Source organism: Opisthorchis viverrini (genome assembly GCF_000715545.1).
Source record: "Opisthorchis viverrini unplaced genomic scaffold opera_v5_152, whole genome shotgun sequence".
NCBI lineage: Eukaryota > Metazoa > Platyhelminthes > Trematoda > Opisthorchiida > Opisthorchiidae > Opisthorchis > Opisthorchis viverrini.
In genome coordinates this window covers 269,143-287,932 of record NW_008751808.1, presented here as the reverse complement: position 1 = coordinate 287,932, position 18,790 = coordinate 269,143, and the positions used below count along the sequence as shown (strand labels likewise).

The 18,790-nt window shown below is 43.5% G+C and overlaps 2 protein-coding genes across 2 annotated transcripts in view; one reads left to right on the top strand and one right to left on the bottom strand.

The window, feature by feature from the left end:
- Positions 1-4,876, bottom strand: part of T265_06930 (hypothetical protein) — a gene marked incomplete at both ends in the record, with an annotated part of 29,506 nt that extends 24,630 nt beyond the window's left edge. The window contains one exon of the mRNA XM_009172333.1: positions 4,695-4,876. Within this exon, the coding sequence (XP_009170597.1) occupies positions 4,695-4,792 (98 nt within the window). The remainder of the gene's footprint in view (positions 1-4,694) is intronic.
- A 261-nt stretch (positions 4,877-5,137) lies between these two features.
- T265_06929 (hypothetical protein) overlaps positions 5,138-18,790 on the top strand; it is a gene marked incomplete at both ends in the record, with an annotated part of 21,533 nt that continues 7,880 nt past the window's right edge. The window contains 2 exons of the mRNA XM_009172332.1: positions 5,138-5,653; positions 17,876-17,938. Of these exons, the coding sequence (XP_009170596.1) occupies positions 5,174-5,653; positions 17,876-17,938 (543 nt within the window). The remainder of the gene's footprint in view (positions 5,654-17,875; positions 17,939-18,790) is intronic.

The window sequence follows — 18,790 nt, the reverse complement described above, 5'->3', positions numbered from 1 at the left end:
GCCTCGACGAATAATTTATTGGCTCCACAAATGCTACTGAAACGGGATATGAATTTTGAGGGCAAGACCGGTTAATGCTCAAATGCGCCACTACTTCCTGCGGTAACTGCAGTAGTTCTGGTCTTTTCTTTATTTTCTGTCATGTTCTTGGAAGGTCAAGGACTTCACTTCAGTACAGCAGAACATTAGGAATCTGAGACTTATTGGCTGCTTTGCAGTGCCTCATCTGTTTTCGTCTAGATACCTTGGCATCCAGGGCAAGGGCAAATCTCCTTCATCGTTTCAACTCTCTCTCGGTCTTTCGTCTTTGTGGTGATTAGTAGAGTTGAGAATTCCGGCAGTAGTTTCCGTTTATAGGACCTTGTTCCCTATTCAAAAAAGCGATTTTAGAAATCGACTGACTTTATCATGTTGCAAATAGCCCAGTAAACGGACCTCCAGAACTTTGGAGGTCAGCTACTGCCTGAAGTAGGTAGCCCGTCTGCATATTTTCACACAGTCATGTTGCAACAAAACTCAGGTTTAGCCTCCTCTCTCGCACTAACGCGCGACACAAACACAAGTGTCGTGTTTCGGTTGAATTTCCGGTCGGACGAGGAAACAAGTCCGGGTGTGGTGATCTGAGAACAGTGTTTTAACAAGACAATGCATTAGAGTAGCTTTTCAGAAGGGAAAAACGCTACGCTCAGTTTTGGGGCAATTGAAAGATCCCCTGCCGGCTGAGGCGAATCTCCTTCATCGTTTCAACTCTCTCTCGGTCTTCCGTCTTTGTGGTGATTAGCAGAGTTGAGAATTCCGGCAGTAGTTTCCGTCAATAGGACCTTGTTCCCCATTTAAAAAAGCGATTTTGGAAATCGGCTGACTTTATCATGTTGCGAATAGCCCTGTAAACGGACCTTGAGAACTTTGGAGGTCAGCTACCGCCTGAAGTAGGTATCCCGTCTGCATATTTTCACACAGTCATGTAGCGACAAAACTCAGGTTTTGTCTCCTCTCTCGCACTAATGCGCAACACAAACACAAGTGTCGTATTTTGGTTCAATTTTTGGTCGGGCGAGGAAACAAATCCGGGTGTGGTGACCTGAGAACAGTGTTATAAGACAATGCAAACCTTTGTAATGTATTACTCATAAGGTTGCTGAAAATCCATCGACAGCCCACGACCGGTTTCGCCCTTCCACTTGGGGCTCATCAGGTAGGCGAAGTCCCCGGGTTTCCGTCAACCTTATGTTCTACTTGGAACCAAATTGCACGAATTCAGCGAATATACACTCATATGCAAATTAATTTGGTTTTTCGAGAGACTCAGCCCTGGAACCCAGCTGAATCTCTCGGTTTTGATGCATCCCGGCAACTGAATGTGCTGCACCAGGCCGCCTCATGTTTCAGTCGCTACGATATTCGAGATATCGCGATACACACTTATATTTGTAATGCTCTACTCAGTTGCCTGAGATCAACATAAATGAGAGATTCAGCTGGGTTCCAGGTGAGTCTCTCGCAAAACCAAATTAGTTTGCAAATGAGTATATATTCGAAACTTAGACATTCTTTTCAATGTAGATTTCTCTCAGATTATTTTTTCCCAGTTGCGTGAATCTTTTCTGGAGGTCTCAATGCAAATCATTGTCGGGTACTGAGATTGCTTATAGAAGGACTAGTTTTACAACTTTCTAGGTTTTTTTACCGTTCTCACCTAGAAAACGGGATCTATGAGGAATGAACATCCACCTTATCATGTACTATCATTTACTTTCATGTACTAATGACTTTGTCGTGTAAGTTGTCTGGCTTAATCGATAACCGAAATTTCAAATTTACGAGCACAACCACCTGCTCCAACAGTTAAGCCGTGCATTTTGCTGCCGAAAATATGGCGCCCAAGTTCTCCCCAACACCCCCTTATTTCAAGAACTGAACCACCGTAATATCACCGAAGCAGTTGTACCAGTAAGCATGCCCAGGTGGAAAGCGTACGCTGTTTAGATGAGAATTGAAAGGTGCTGATAGCTAAAATTAAGAGCTCTTTCGCCAGACAGGAAAGCGCTGATACTTGGAACAATTTTAAGTGGGTTCCACGTTCGCACGCTGCTTTGCTTTGCGTCATTTGTTTGGGTTTGGCGAGGCAAAACAATGTTGCTGATGCAGTCCATCAACATACGCCCCCCTCCACGGACCCACGTAGCCTTGATAGTCGTGAGAACAATTCATGTCTATTCCTGTTCACAATTCCAGTTGGATACGCGTCGCTGTTGTTCGCATGGTGTGCTTAGGCGGTTGTGGTCACAGATTAGCCCAACACGTTGATTGCCCCCACACACTGTTGACTATCCAGACGAACGCCAGTGTGTTTTTCAATTTTACGGTCGATACGACGTCCACATTCGACATAGTATGCCTTCAACTTTCTTCTCTGGAGCAGTTCTGCACGGTCCCAGTTATTCAACCGACAACCGCTGTTCGCTATGCCTGCAAGGCGAATTTAACTGTCGGCATTTAAGTTGAACCAGCTTTCAATATTTTAATTACAGAAAGTTACAAGCAAACACGTAACAGTTACACTAACATTTCGATTAGCAAGCGAAGGGACGTCTCTTCAAATCAGACTGTCTACATCAGGATTCGTTTTATGACATTTTGCAGTGCATGACTTCCTCTCAAAGCGTCAGTGGAGAAGTTGCCATATCTCAAACGGAAACGAGATCTTACCAGTTCGCGAGTTCGTATCGCATGGTCTGGACCACTTTCACCGTCCCTCTAATCCGTCAGCGAATCAGGTGGCGATGTTCTTACCCGCCTCCGGTGACGCTATTTGGCCAACCGCATTTGACCTTGTCTACACACTGTCAGTGCTCTAAAAAGGTAGGTATTTGCGCGACCTTGGGCTCGCTCACGCACAGACAGATCAACGACACTCACGTAACAGTTTCACGTGACCGGTCAGTCCCACCGGTGTGCATGTAAGACGCTTGTGCGCTATGCGTCCACCCAGTACGACCATCTGATATTTCGGTGATTGGGTCAAGGTACCCACGTTGCGGCGATTTGGACTTAGTGCCCTCACTGTTAGGATAGCTCTCTTTTCTTATCATGTATGAGTATCGCAGAGTTATGACGCTGGCAAGCTGGTCAATAAAACGATGTTGGAGGTAAAACGTACCCTACTGAATAAGACAATCAATATTGATGCACTGGCTATATGCATGCGCTTTTTCTACGGCGATATGCGGGTACTTACGAATGACGCAAGAAAATCGATACAACTAAAGTACGTTAGCATCTAGTTGCAGTCTGTCACAGCTGAAGCCACAAGACGATGTGGTGTTATGTTAGCAACACGATCGATAACTTGTGTATGGTCGTTGCGGCATAATGTTGTCTGTACGATAAACTAAATCCGACTCATGTAGCAGATGGTTTGGGAAGTGACTGTATAAAATTTTCAGGCAACGAGGAAACTGAAAACGACAAGCTATATAAACCAAACAATTCTATTCAAACCTTGTACGAAAATGCAAGCTACATTTCTACATATCACCATTTAACAGGCCAGCCTGCCTATTTCCTGAGATCCTGAAGGACAATACAACTAATAGAAAAGCACAGAAGCACTCTATAAAGTGATTATTACCTCTGGGTACACAGTAATTTATTCTGTCCAACAAAGTGATTGGGAACTATTGAATGTGTCGTATATAATCCTTCAAAATATTACTATCATGCTTTTCAGTCTGACTGACGGCGGTTCAGTAGTAGCAGAGTGATAAATAGTGCTACTGTTCTGTCTTCGATGGCTTACCCAATCGATTGTAAGGGAAAGATTTAGCCAATTTCAGTCATGATTTGTAACCAAATCAAGTTCAGGAATACCCCGTGAAGTTTACAAAAACATGACTTTGTTAGTAATTGCCATTATTTTGACGAGTTGATGTGGGCGCGTTGCGCTGCAATCGAAATAAGATGCACTCATTTCGGCACTAAATCCTTCCATTTGTACTACGACACGTATGGTCAGTTATTCACCATCGGTCCCTACCTAGCTTCTCTGTAAACCTGTCACTCCATAAACTATTGATCCACTATAGGCTTATGCAGGACAAGAGCAGTCCTAATCAACACAACTAACGAGGCTACAATTCTAAGCTATGCGTAAAATTATCAGCACAACCGGTTTCTTGTGAACTTGTTTTACAGTGTTTACCGTTTGCAAAAAGGCTGCTTATTCTCCATACAGTTGGCTGCGTATCAGCCGAAATACCAACATTTATCACTAATAGTGCACGCAGTCATCGTGAGCTGCCATGTGGATGTGGAACAAACAGCGCGAAATTTTATCCACAGCGACACAAAAACAATCCTGCTAGATTCAACTGATTACTATTCAGGATGAAACTCCTAACAGTCAATTTATCAGGAATTAGCATGCCATGTCTTTACAAATTTCAAACGGACTAACACCACAGACGGTTAATTACTGTGAACAAATCCATAGATTTATCAGGTGATTATTTATTTGCTGTGCCGACAATCTAGATCGGTACTACGATGAAGCAAAAAGCAGCAGTAAGAGCTTTTATACAACCGACTCCAATTATGCGGAAATTTGAGAACCATTGGAAACATACATAATCTTATACCAACTGACGTATTGTGTTCATAAGTGAAAGGTATCGGAATTGCTATATACAACTCACTCGGCCTGTATTGCGATTTCAGTAACTCTGGATGGCGTAGTTGTACTTTGGTGGCTCGAATGCTCAATCTGTGGACGTCTGACATTAGGAGAACTCATAATCCTGTAGAAATATCCGTGAAGATCTACCGAATGCGATACGATGTGGGCTACTGAGTTACTGTGATATTATTTATGAAGCCATCCACCACTGCTTTCTCTAGCTAAGTGCATCTAAATAATATATAAACTATGTCAGCAAATGTTTATCCTGGTATGCTCAAAAATATTCCCAATCTCTTAAATAATCCAAGTTGGAACGATCATTTGTTTTACCGAATCAATTTTGTTTAACCTCGCGGGTGGCGGGTTTTCGAAAATAATCAGCTGATCTATGTGATCTAATATCGTGTGTTACGAGGTTCACGATTCTGCTAGATGTCGTGGAATAATAGTTAAAAATAAGTGTTATGGGTTTTATTACCACATATATATCGTGAAATGACAACAGTTAATCAAATATTGGACTTCATACCTGTTGCAGAACGTGAAGTTGTGATTTCTTCAGATGGAGTATATATGCCGCACATGAGCGGAGACTATTACGAAATTCAGCCAGAGGTCCAAATGCCAAAACACAATGGAGGACATATTCGGAGTCAGTCTACCAACACAAGGATGGACCCTTGCCTCCCGCTTTTGTGCAAAAGTTCAACGTGCCCCTTTCAAGAACATTTTGGAAACCGAAGATTTAAAACAGATTTTGGCAGCAATGCAGTCTTATCAAGGCTCATACGTTACTATGAATGTTTAAATGAAGGCCAAACTTGGATGGACGCAGAAGACAACCGGATTACGTTGGGTGATTTCGTTGACTATCATGTAATCGGTATAGGCCAGTTCAGTACGGTATACCGAGCCAGGTATCCATATTCTGGAAACAACTCAAGCTCTTTGAACGTAGCGATCAAAGCAGTAAAGGTAGATAGGTGCATTGTTTGTGAAAGAATGTTCTTGATTAATTTACAAATAATGCTTACGTATTCTGACATCGATTTGAATCAGTCGTAGTCAGTCACCTCTAATAACTCGTACCTAGGCAGTCTAGAAACGTTATCTTCATTCTTTTGCAATGCTAATCCTTTGGCCACCACCGGTGCCATTTTGAGTGTAATCTATCCAATTCTGAAAATATTTCACTTTTCCGCGGATTCTCAGGACCACGGTCGCCGTCATAAGGATGAGCCTCTCTTTTCAGCTTCCTCAGGGTTTTTGTTGGGTATGATGCCATAAATGTTGAAGAAATGTGACCTTATCAGTTAGACAATGCAGTGTGAACAGCACCAATGTTCACAAGGACACTAGTCATCATAAGGTGCAGAGTCAAAGTGACTGCTAAAATCAGTTGACAATGTGGTCATATCATTCAGGCAAACTTACGAGAATTCAAATTTTGCAAGACGGTGTACTTTTAACATACAAACTTACACAGACTACAAAATATTTTATCCAACGTCACACTTCATTGCGAGCAAGTGTGGTTACAGGTACATTTTCCTTGGGAAATTTTAAGCAGAAGTGTCCAGATAATAGTGATTGTTACGAAGCGTACATGTGTTATGTCAACGATATGTCATCTCTTAATGACTACTTACGGCTTTCAGTTTTGTGTACACGCTAGAATGTGTGCCTGTAACTTAAGAATGATGTGGCTTAGATGCCAAATAAGACGTTGAACAGCTGGACCTGTTTGGCCTTGATCACCCTTATCCGGTAAACAAGCCACTACTCAAAGTATGGACAAACGTCATACCGCTTAATTGCGTCGATCTGCCTTCGGTAGCTGGTAGTTATTAAATAGCGTTAAATGATGCAATATCTTTCTCAGTCTTATGACAAACTTACCTGGTATTTGCTAGTTGACGAAATCAACCCATGTATCTGCATGATTTACCAATGTGTATTTTGGCATAATATCCCGAAAATCAACTAGGAATACCAAGGCAGATCAGTAGTTAGCCTGCGTGAGCACCAATCTTGCAATAGATTGCCTCTAGTGGCTAAAAACTGGTTAGTCTCACAAATACAATCTTATTGGCATACAAAATCAGCAAGAAAAATTGCCTCTGAGAAGTAGGCGTTGATACAGGTAAGGCAAATCTAAGAACCGGCAACAGCCGGTAGCACCTCTGATGGCTCTCGATTACCAATTTTTTGGAAGCCAAAATCCATAAATGTACCATCTGACTGGCCAGGTACAGTTCTCTTGATGAGGTCAGTGAGGTTTAAAGTCCGTATTCCGTTGCGGTGCTTTCGATATATTGGCAGTGTTAGACAGCAATTCAACAGTTTCAAACAAGACATAGGCTAATCCATGAGTTGACTGGTCGTATCAATTGTTTCGCCATGGCGGATAGAACAACTTTATTAAGACAATTGTTGCAAGCTAATGCAAATCCTTGAAAGTTTCAACTTCAGTGTTTGAATGCGCAATGTTTCAAAAGCTAACAGAGCGTTGACGAAAATCGGCCTGATTTTAGTAACCTTTTCATCTGGCAGCAGATAATCTTCAACTAAGTAGGATATCACTGTGGTATATTTAAGAGTTAATGACTGAATATTAATTTATGCAGAGGAGGTTAGGTCGTACAGCTCCTATATGCAAAAGTGCTGCACTTCATCAAAAGAGATATCATGCCATAATCTTCCTGAGGATCTAAAAATTCGACGTCATTGTTGCTTCCTTAACTTTGAGAAGACCTCATGATGGCTTTCAGAGTGTCAACTGGACCCCTTGTGAAACCACTTGTATTATGCTATCACAACATCAACTTTATGGGTCGGAAGAAATATGGTATGGAAATGATAGCAATTTGTTTGTTTAGCTGGTTGCTTGCAGTGCCAAGCAGTGATCCACTGAGCTGACAACTTCCTCGGTTAACCAGTTGGCTGTTTGGACAATACTCCGTTGCTTACATGGTTATAAACCAAATCTATGTGATAAAGCGCTGGCAACGCTGCCAAGCTGTGTAAAATCGCGCTACTCGGCTACTTGACCCACATAATGCAAGAAGACCCAAAACTCTTGTCAGTAAAATGAGTAAGGATATCAAAAGCTCTGGAGTCCTAAGTCAGTTGAGCTTTTGGCTGAGGAATATGGCAGACGAGCCGTTGTTTTGTTGAACCCTCAATCCCAGCCGCCTCATACCCAGAGAAACAAGGCTAACTGGAAGTACTAGTGAAAACAGCTCACTTACGTTTAATGGCACCCGTTTTTCGAAGAGCTTTTGGTTTTTTATTAAATGATCCAAAGCTGGCATCCGTTACCTACTTTCATGGCCATACAGACCCCGGCTTTTCTGAACTCCCAGTCGACATGGAGTATAAAGTTTCCTTGCGCAACTAGCATGCAGCTGCAAGTTCTTGTGAACTAACTGGTTGCGTGCATGCGTGCATCATATATATATGCATATATACGTATATATATACATCCCGACAAGGATAACGTTTCATAGGTACTATGAGTGACCACATTCAAATATAAGACAAATCTTGATACCGCTTTTTAAAACATCCGACACCACACCGTGTAACACTGGAAAAAATACTAGTCACACCTATAACCACTGTGTGTGCATCTGCTGTGTACATCCTATTCTATTTCTCTGTGATTAGCAAGAGGAGTGGAAAAACGAGTCTAAGTGGGTAACGAAGCAATCTGAAGCCCTTGTGTACGTCGGCTACGATGTTCCCCTCGTCTCGCTTAAAATAAAATAGCTGTTAAAAATCGGTGCATTCGGTCGACTTTGGTGAATACCAAACAACGCACTGAAAATGCTTGAGGAATCAATATCTAAGATGGCTAATCGGGCGTCGGCGTCGACATAGGCCTCCGGCTTTGAGACTGGGCTTTGCTACTGAAACAATATTAAGCTTGATAGCTTTGAACGTGTTTTGCTCTTCTGCCCATCGGGCGTCTGATATAAGCACCTGGCTTCACCCTGTTATAAAGGACCTCAGTCCGCGGTGATTTGACCCCGCTGCTTGTGAACCGACGTCAGAAATCTTTTCCATGCCCTTCGCCAATTCGATCTAGACGCAGTTGCAATATAATCAGATGGTACGTTTCGCCTTATGTCCCAGATGTTACTTGTCTGGTGATTTCCAGCGACCGGATTCTCTCGCAGCTTCAGAAAACCGAGAACTGTCTTCCGTCTTGAAGCCTTTGTTTGGATGTGTTTAGTGCTGAGGTGGACTGAGGCGGCATTTTCCGCGATACTCCTTGGTATGGACTATCGCGTTTTGATAGTTTATATCTCGTTTCAGGAATCGGTATTGTTGCATGCTGGTTTGGAGCGTGGTTCAGCTTGTTAATGCTGGGTGGTGCTTACACTTGTTAAGTCAGCAAATGTTGGACAACCATGAGCGGAAATCCTTTGGATATGCTTTTGGAGACGTTCGATAATATCAAATGCTTCTCTGTGTTACTCGCTTCTCCCCCCCCTCCCCCGACATGTTGTGGTTTCCTGCTAAGAAAACTCAGAGCAAACGACCAAGGGTGTAATGCGTTTGAAAGCCCCTTTCCCGCCACTTTGTATTACTTCATAAAAAATTCTTTTGGGTGCTGTGGAAGCCTGTTGGAGGTGCTCCTCTGTAGTTAGGCTAGAAGGGTTTGCTAGACGTTCACCGTCTTTGCCTCATTATCAGCACAAACCCAGGTGTCCAGCAACGTGACTGGTCCAACTCGCCTGACTGTGTGGCAGTGGAGAATAGGATGTCCACCATTATGCGCCCCTCAGACTGCAATGGACAGACATGAACCATCTCGGGTACACCCCGCGACCGACCGTCGTAGCCACTGGTACAGACCAGAACGTTGGTGATTTTCCATGGTCCTATCCTGTAATTCGCCTTCACATTAGGTTTGTCGGGACCCAGACTGTACATGTTATACGGGAATTTTCGTCATATTCGTTACAGCGTGATTGGGCGATCGCTCTACACTTAGGGGAATGCATTCAAACACGCGACGCTCAAGCGTATCTGCAACTGGTTACAGTGGAGTGCGATTTCACAAACTCAGTAACATTATGGTGTTGAAATTGTAAAGGTTCTAGACTGAGTTATCGGAAGACTGGAGGGGAAAATTCCTAAACTTTCCTATGGATACGTGCAGCAATCTTTGGTATGCGCTTTTATCCGGAAATCTGTTCAGCCATAGGTTCAGTGTTTGTTAGTCGTGTGGTCGTGTGTAGATATTGCTTAATGAATGTAGAATGCGTGAAGAACAAACTGATCTACGAATTTTTGGTCATTTATTGTATATTTGTTTTAATCGTCTGAAAAATTTACGGTAGCATGTACCGTTGAAACAGATCGATCAAACATTTGGAAACTATAACCATTAACGTCGTTTTTCACTCGCGGAACTGAAGCCGGAGCCCCGTGCTTATACTGGCCTTGAGCGTTAATGTCTGCTGTAGCGAAATCCAGTAAATAGAGCCCCGCGGAGTATGAGGTGGACGGAACACCATCACAATCAATTCAATCTCTGTTTTTCATTTCTCCTTGCTTAGAGGTTTAGACGAAAGTTTAACGATTTGATACCTTATAATCTGAATGCAGATCCACTTGGACTCTTCCTTGGTAATCATCTCTTTTTCGTGAACTTGGCGGTATTCATTAACGAGGGTGTGATTTTTGACAATTCGTCGACAGTGGGAGTTCCGGCGCCGGGAACACTTTTTTTGTGTGTGCAAATGGCATAGATACAAAGGGGAACTTCCGTTGAAATAAGCTTGTTACCTATCGGCTGAATGATGTGAGCTGCCAGAATCTCAGTTGGGAGCGAGGCTTTACAATTTGCTGAATATCAGTGGGCCGCGTTTCACTTCACACATGCTCATGCTGAGAAACAAATAATAAAGCGCGACCAAGTGACACGCAAACCGGTGATCGTAAATTACGTAACGGTGCTCTTTTTCGCCACTGGAAGTTGTTGTATACTACTGACCCCCCTTGCCAGTAGTATGCGTATACCTCAGAAGCGGGGTATAGAATTAGGATCCATATTTCCAACAATCCATATAATAAAATAAGTCTCCTACAGAGCCAAAGGCCAACTACCAACCTCCTACGCGATCTACTGGAACTTTGGAGGTACACTCCAAGTTGGCTACCGTTTCGCCCTGCAGTGTGAACCACCAAAAACTTCATAAAATTGAATACGCGCTCTCATATATCTATCAGGTGAGCACGCTAAACCAGATTGGTGGGAAATGAAGCATGAAACAATTTGGCCTCACGTGATGACCGTAACATTATGTGTTCACGAATGGCATTCTTCCGGTCATCCAGCCATATCTCATGAGAAGGTTTAGGATTCCGAGGCCAAGATCATACCCTTCAGTCGAAGTCTTCAGCTGAAAAATCCCGGAAGGCTGCGCAGGTTTGTCATGTCTGCTGAGAATCTTCAGTAGTACTCTCACATCACAATTAACACAAGAGGTTCAGATTCCTACATTTCCTTCCGGAGAGAGTCCCGAAAAATGATCAATAAGAGCTGAAAAGCATTGAAACTAGCCTTCGGTTGGATGGAGTAATGCACCAATAACTCTCAGCCACGCGGATAATGTCACGTGAGCTGCCGTGAGTCGAATGTCTCAGCGACGGCTCATAGTTTATTTTGTTTTTTATCTTTATCATCTTTATAAGAAACCATTGTCCGAGAAGCACCTGGAGGGGATTGATCGTGTGACTCATTTTGCTTATGATGTCAATCTCCCGTCGATCAATCAGGAAATATCCTTTAACCATACACCTTGAACCAGAAACAGAACATCCACCGAACGACAACTTTGTACGTCCGAGCGAAACAAGGAGAACGCGGGAGCCGTTAGACGCAAGCGTTTCAGGTTACTTCGTCACCCACTCAGACTCGTTTCTTCAGTGAAGTAGACAGCTCACAAGGTTGCTGAAAACTCTTCGACAGCCCATGACCGGTTTCGCCCTTCTTGGGACTCACCAGGTAGGCACAGTCCCCGAGTTTCTGTCAACTTTATGATCTACTTGAACCCAAATTGGACTATTTTTGAGAAAGTGATTTTCAAATGAGTTTATTTCTCGAAAACAGTCCAATTTAGGTCCAAGTAGAACCTAAATTTGACGGAAACTCGGGAACTGCGCCTACCTGATGAGCCTCCAGAAGGGTGAAACCGTTCGTGGGCTGTCGACGGATTTTCAGCAACCTTGTGAGTAGTTTCCTTTACGAAGTAGACAGGATTTTACTCACCCAAGAAAATAAGTGTGTTTTTCACTCTAAAATCGGGATACCGTCATCCATTATTTTAAGTATCCCGTCAAAAGGTGGTTTTCTCCAATCGGTCTCTTCTATTTTCCTTTTGCACCAAATTCGCCCACGGATAGGTACATACAACCAAAGTTGAGTGTAGAGATTTGGAACAATGGCAATTCTCTCGTGCTACGCACGTCTGCCTCTGTCCTATGATTAGAGATCCTCCAGCTATTTGTTTTGTTAACTGATCACCATGGTTACCAAACTTTGTTTGAATGGCAGAAAATGGGACATGCTACTTCAGAGATTCAGAACTCTGGAAGGGATCAAAGCACAAACAACTGGACCAAGATGCAGACGCTCAAGATGCGAATTGAGAAGAGGTTTTTACCGGGATGGTGTTCTGTCACAAACACTGACAGCGGAACAGAATGAAACAACGTCTGTCATAGATAACAACAGCTGTGTGACAGAGAATCACTTGTGTAGGTTCGACTATCTGACCGAAGCCATCTGGTTTCGGATTCTTTGGACTATTGAAAACAACGTTTCAAAACATAGCGACCCCAGAATCAAGGTCGTTTGGAAAATGGCCAATTGCAAAAGCCAACCGGTGTGTAGTGATACCTCTGCATTTGTTGTTGTGCAGATGTAGCACACCTTGTGCCAATCCTTTGGTCTCATGCCGCAGAACACACATCGCTTCAGCTAGGAATGAAACACCGGTTGCGCTTGCTTTGGTCACATCAACTCCGAACAGCGTGGAGAACCGTCTGGTTCATTTGGTCTTTTCCAAACCCACTTGCTCCAGCCCGTTGCTGATTCAGGTGACCCTGCAACCGGTCGTTATACATACCCTTAACTTCTACCTCACATCAGCCAGGGCTTTTAACATTTGGCCATTTCATCATCCATATCATCAGCGTTTCCCTACTTGTTTCAGTAGTATCTTCAGGACTCGGATGATATTTCGAATGCTAAGCAATGCTACCGCGTCCAACAACTCGTGTAAAAAGTGCTCCAGCCCAGCGTGCTGTCATCACAAAGGCTGATACGGGGAATTCGCCCGTTTATGAAACACTCGCGAACTATACAATCCAGTTGTCCATTGGTCAAGGACAGTTCGCCACGGTCTGGCGGGCTATTCACAAACCATCTGGTCTAAACGTGGCTATGAAGCGTGTGAAGGTTACCGGAATGCGTCTGTTCGGTGTTATCCTGCAAACTGTTGTGCACTTTTGTGTTGTGGCTTGGTCCTGTGATTGATACAACGCATGCTTTGTTGTCCTTCGACTATCTTCTGAGAAGGGGCTAGATAACTTCTGGGAACAAATAACCGTAGATGCTCTAATTGGTTTGTGCTGGTTGTTCGTACTAAGAATGCCATTTTTGCTAAGAGCTAAGAGCAGGGCTTGATGTCAACGCGAGCTGCTAGCCTAGCCAGTTGAGTGATATTGGCTCATAGCAACTCGCAACTTGGTATTTCATCAAATTATCCTGGTGAATCGTTGTCACCGGAGCAGGTCATTGAAAGCCTGTTTGTTTCTAGAAAAACTCTTTGTTGAGCAAAATTATGCTGGGTGATCCTTATAAGGAACCAGATAATTGGCAAGCCAATGAGAATTGAATTGAAAATAAGTGTTATCACGGGGCCGATTAACAGCACAATGCTCTCAGATGTGCCAGAATGTTGGATTTTGTTGTGTGTGTCTGTGCTCAAACCAAAAGCCATCCTAATCTATCTTTTTAATGTACTACTCATAAGGTTGCTGAAAATCCATCGACAGCCCACGACCGGTTTCGCCCTTCTAATTTGGGCTCATCAGGTAGGCGCAGTCCCCGGGTTTCCGTCAACCTTATGTTCTACTTGAAAACAAATTGCACGAAATAAGCGAATATACACTCATTTGCAAACTAATTTGGTGTTTTTCATGAGGCGGCCTGGTACAGCACATTCATCTGTCTGAAAACATCATAAACGAGAGATTCAGCTGGGTTCCAGGTGAGTCTCTCGAAAGAACCAAATTAGTTTGCAAATGAGTGTACATCCTAATCTATGTTCATATTCTCGTGGCTCACCAATTGTCATTATCCATTGAAGCAATAATACCTCTTGCGAAAAAAGTCTCGTGGAATACTTCCCCAGCATCGCTGAGATTCCGGGATGCCTAGATGAGACTCTGAACTCAGTTTTGTCTGTTTTAGACCATCAGGAGCACACTGTCGCTTTCGAAAATTCAATTCTATTGTGCGAATACTGAGCGCCTGTTATCACTGCAAGCTGTGGTCAGTTTTGAAAAAGCTTACTGCCGCGCGATTAACCCTGATTTATGCTCATCACACGGTTTTTCAATGTTTCCGACTGCAGTATATTGGTAGTGGCCACATTCCCCCTTCTAGGCAACAGATTCACATAAGCCTGGTACTTGTACGGTGGTTGAGAGCAAGTCAGGAATAAAACTTGACTACTCCTCAGTGGTCAAATTGTCTTACTCAAATTCGTGATAGTAACACAGAGGTGCGGTGAACGACAAAGATTGTAGACCCGTTGGATACAACTGGGGACATAGACAGGAGATGCCTCTTCAAAAAACACTCTGCTCATGTACTTAGGATCATTGTGGAACAGTTCATCAAACCAATATGACTGAGTTCATAAGGCCAGGTCTACAGACCACGGTCGGGTCTAGAAACTACGTAGCATTACATGTTTAACTATTCATCTAATGCGCCCTCAACAACTTTGGCTAAGTTTTTTTTGTTGTCGCGACAGTCCGAGAATAAAGTTTACATTACACACTGACAATATCGGGGAGAAATTCCACTTTTCACAACCGGGGATAGTTTGACGTGGTCACACCACGTCCTATCCAGTCAGGTCACCCAACTCGGCATGTTCACCTTGTCGATATGAAACCGCGGTTCGTACTAATCGGTGTGGAAGTATCGATGACACAAGCCTTCCTAGAAGACCATGAGAAGTGTACCTCCATCATCTGTTTGTTTTTTTTCTTTTTATGCGAAACAGGTATATGCTGAAAAACCGCTCCATTTCCTTCTATTATTTACGTTCAAAATGCCAGAAGGCATTCCTATACATAACAAAATCTTGGCTTTATCGGTTGTTCTCACTTGCGTGCACAGCTCAGTTCACTGTGAGGTAGTATCAAAGTCGACTCATGACGATTTAGTCAGTCGATAGATTGGCTCGCGATAAACTAGGCTGTGAGAAACCGTCCACGACGAATTGGCCGATCATCTCCATTTATAACTGACAGTTCCTTGGTACCTTAGTGTGGCCATGTGCATGAATTTTCCCAAAAACGCGTCTTGTTACATTTACTAGTTTACTGTGCATTAATTTACAATAGTTCGAGGGAAACAGGGTATGTTTGCGGCCATCTGAATTGAGAAACATGCGTTTTATAGGAATTTCCGGGCCTTTATGGATGGTACAAGCTCATCCCGGTGACATGGATCTTGAGAAATTTCACGCAAATATTGACAATCGCATTCTAAGAACAGATAGTCCTACACCTACGTGTTAAAGTACATTTCTTGTTGTGCATACGGTTACCAGGACAACGGTATCAATGCGTTATGGGTCACCTTATTTGGCATGGTTCTTTCACACCGTGTCAGCTGTGGGCAGAAATGCTAAATTCTTTGTCCTTTCTTTGTCCAGGCAGTTTGGTGCAACTATTCCTCATGTCAATAACTAGCTTCACAAATCACCCTAAACAGGACGGCGGTGGGGGAGCTTGAATACTAATCAGCTGTCTCCAAAATTGCTCCCTACAGTGTTTGTACCACACGCTAACGTGGTCTATGGGATAGGAGAGAACTCGCAGTCTCTCAGTAAGACCCCATATGAGAAGACCGGATGTTGAAAACATGGGACATGCTTGAGCGACTGAGATTTCGCAGGCCATGCTAAATTAGTGCAATGTAAAAATAGCGCTTGGATTGCGTTTTGATATCCTCCGTCTGTCGATGACGTGGTAACAAAACTCTGCCATACAGAACCAAGTTTGAGCAACATTTGGCCTGTTTTTGCCGCATTGCGTCGCGACTTGACCACTGCTCAGAGTGAAAATGAGGTGAGAATTTTTCCATATCCGTTTCACAGGTATCAGAGTATCCATCCCCGAACAGAACTTGAATCAGCAGACTTGAAACGAGGCGCCTAACCCAGTTAGACGTACTTGGAAATATTTTCTTGTGAACTACTCGATATTTACGTACGTCCTCAGCCCTCACTTTTGACGGTCTCGTCGCCAATTCGTACAAATTGTGTTTCGGCGAGACAATGTAAAACACACCACAAATTGTTGCCCATATACCCGAGATTGTGATACAATTTTAGACAGACCATGGAAATTTCATTCCGCAAACTTGCTCCCCCCGTTACCAAGACAACCATAGTCGCCGGCGTGATAAACAATGGATGGGTCTGGGGAGATTGTACGAGAGAATTCGGTCGTGATTTCAGTGTTGTTTTCGCATGATATGTTGGTAGATGGACCAAAAAGCATTTCTTGTTACTAGGGCATTTGAAACCCAGACCGGATGAAAAAGATCCGTGAGTTAAAATCCTCCTTTCTGGCTTCCATTCTGCTCGGCCGATGCGAAAATTCCAATCAATCCGCTTCTAGAAAGAATACGCTTCCAAGAAGGGTGTTCTATCCCAGTTTGTCTGCGTCGAGAGGTAGTTTTAAGGAGGTATGAAATTTTCTTAAAGGTATCCTTCATGCATATGCCGTGCCACAGTCTATGTACTTGGGTGGATGAGACGAAAGCCAAGGTGTGCCCATTTAGGAAACCGTTTTTAGCTGAACGCTGAATAAATAAGGGAGCGAGCTCAACGTCTTCATAGCCCAAACTTCGGGGGTATAAGACATTCCCTTCACGCAACTGTTGATGTATGGAACTTACTCATGCCCAGAAGTGCATCATTGCATTGCATGATCTGAAATGCTACACTTTATGTACAAGTTTCATGGTTGAAAACTTGACAGACTGTTTAAGTAGCCTTGAGGGTGTCCAATATTATATTCAACGGTATCGCTTTTTCACAGTTTTGGCACGATGTAAGTACTAATCATACGCTTATGGCCCTAGTGAAGTTCGAAGTACAGGCAAGTTTCACAACTAAGGTCGGGGCAAGCTACGTAGGTACCAGATCATTCCACATGGGTGAAGGGCAAAGAATAATAGTCGTGATCAGTCAAACACTTGCATACATCGGGAGGTTTATGCATATTTGATCTGCGTGTTTCCCGGCTGTTTTGTTTCACTTTGGAATGACCAAATCCAGTTCTAAAAACGAGTTCTGTCAAAACGAATGTGGAAGGTGAAGGTGGTCGATTGTACTCTGGTAGATGTTTCTCCGAATCACTTGATGTCTGTTCCAGCTACAAAAAAAAGTTATATAACTCCCCCCCCGCCAAGAGAACACAATTCTGGCCGACCTCAATGCTGCGCCATCTCCTTGGAGCGGTCTCATTCTACAGGTCTCATTCAATTTTACTTCCTCGAATAGGAATATGAACCATTCAAATCCGTCGAAGTGATTGACTCTGAACTTAGTTCGATCGTTCAGCTGTAGTACCCTTTTGGTGCCTAACTGCTATGCCACCCGAAGGTTGCACGAGGGCTGGGATACTGCTAGGTTGACCAAGCCTAGGCAGGGGAAGTTGAGAGGCAGAGGTCGGGTTCGAACCACGGACCTTCCGGTCAGTTCTAACCACTTGGGCTATCTCTGAGTACTTGTCACCTGATAGGAGACAAACACTGGTTTGACCGTATCTACTCACCACTGTATCGTTCGGTGTTGTCATGTAACTTTGTTTTACTTTATCTTTAAAAACACGTCTACTGCACATTTGGCTGCCCTCTCCTCTTTCCAGATATTTGAGATGACAGATGCAAAGGCACGTAACGACTGCATACATGAGATAGACTTGCTCAAGGTAAGTACACTGCGGTTTCGGTGGGAATTTTCGATTAGGAATTGTACATCCTGGGAGGTTGTCCCAATCACATGTTGTTCACCCTTTGAACTTTTGAAATTATCGGTCACTTCCAGGTTTTTTGGTTGGAACTGAATGTGTGACCAGTAGGCGTGCGCGTGGTTGATGCAGTTCACAGACGGAACGTAGTTGGAAAAACGCATATCCTGAAGACGAGGGACACAGTAGCATGATCTTCACACATTTCGTAACTAAGCAATCATAATGTTCCACGGAGTTTTGAGGCCATATTCATGAAAGCCAACGATAACTATCGGTTAGATGCAATGCATTTACGTAGTGGTAATTTACATGCTTGGCTATTTATAACCAGTCAGAAACTTGGTTACATGAAGCTAACTATCCGGATGACTAGCCTACTTTTGCTCGGTTAACTGTGGTTGTCCAGCGAATCATTTCTACATAAAATCCCATCCTCTGGAAGGTCAAACTTATGTGATCTTATATGGAGGAAAATGTCGGTAGCTCAGGTAGCGTAGATGTTCGTTGGCTTGTTCCCCGAGCTGGGCAATTTGATTGCAAACGTCTCATCACCAATCGAGATGACATCAACTGTGCGTTATTGGGGAGCGTGGTTGTGCGTAGTGGTGGGTTGGTGGTTGTGCGTTGAGTAGTGGTACGTGTGTTAATATACGTGCTGTTAGCCGGGGTCTAGTTGTTCGGTCGAGCGGTTCCATTAGTTGCTCTGTTATCCCGTGTCCCCATTCGCCGATGTCCACGTGACCTTTGAGCTTGGCATCCATCGCCGTCGTAATCTGGTCGATGTTGGGATAACCTTCGTCCTTCCGAGTT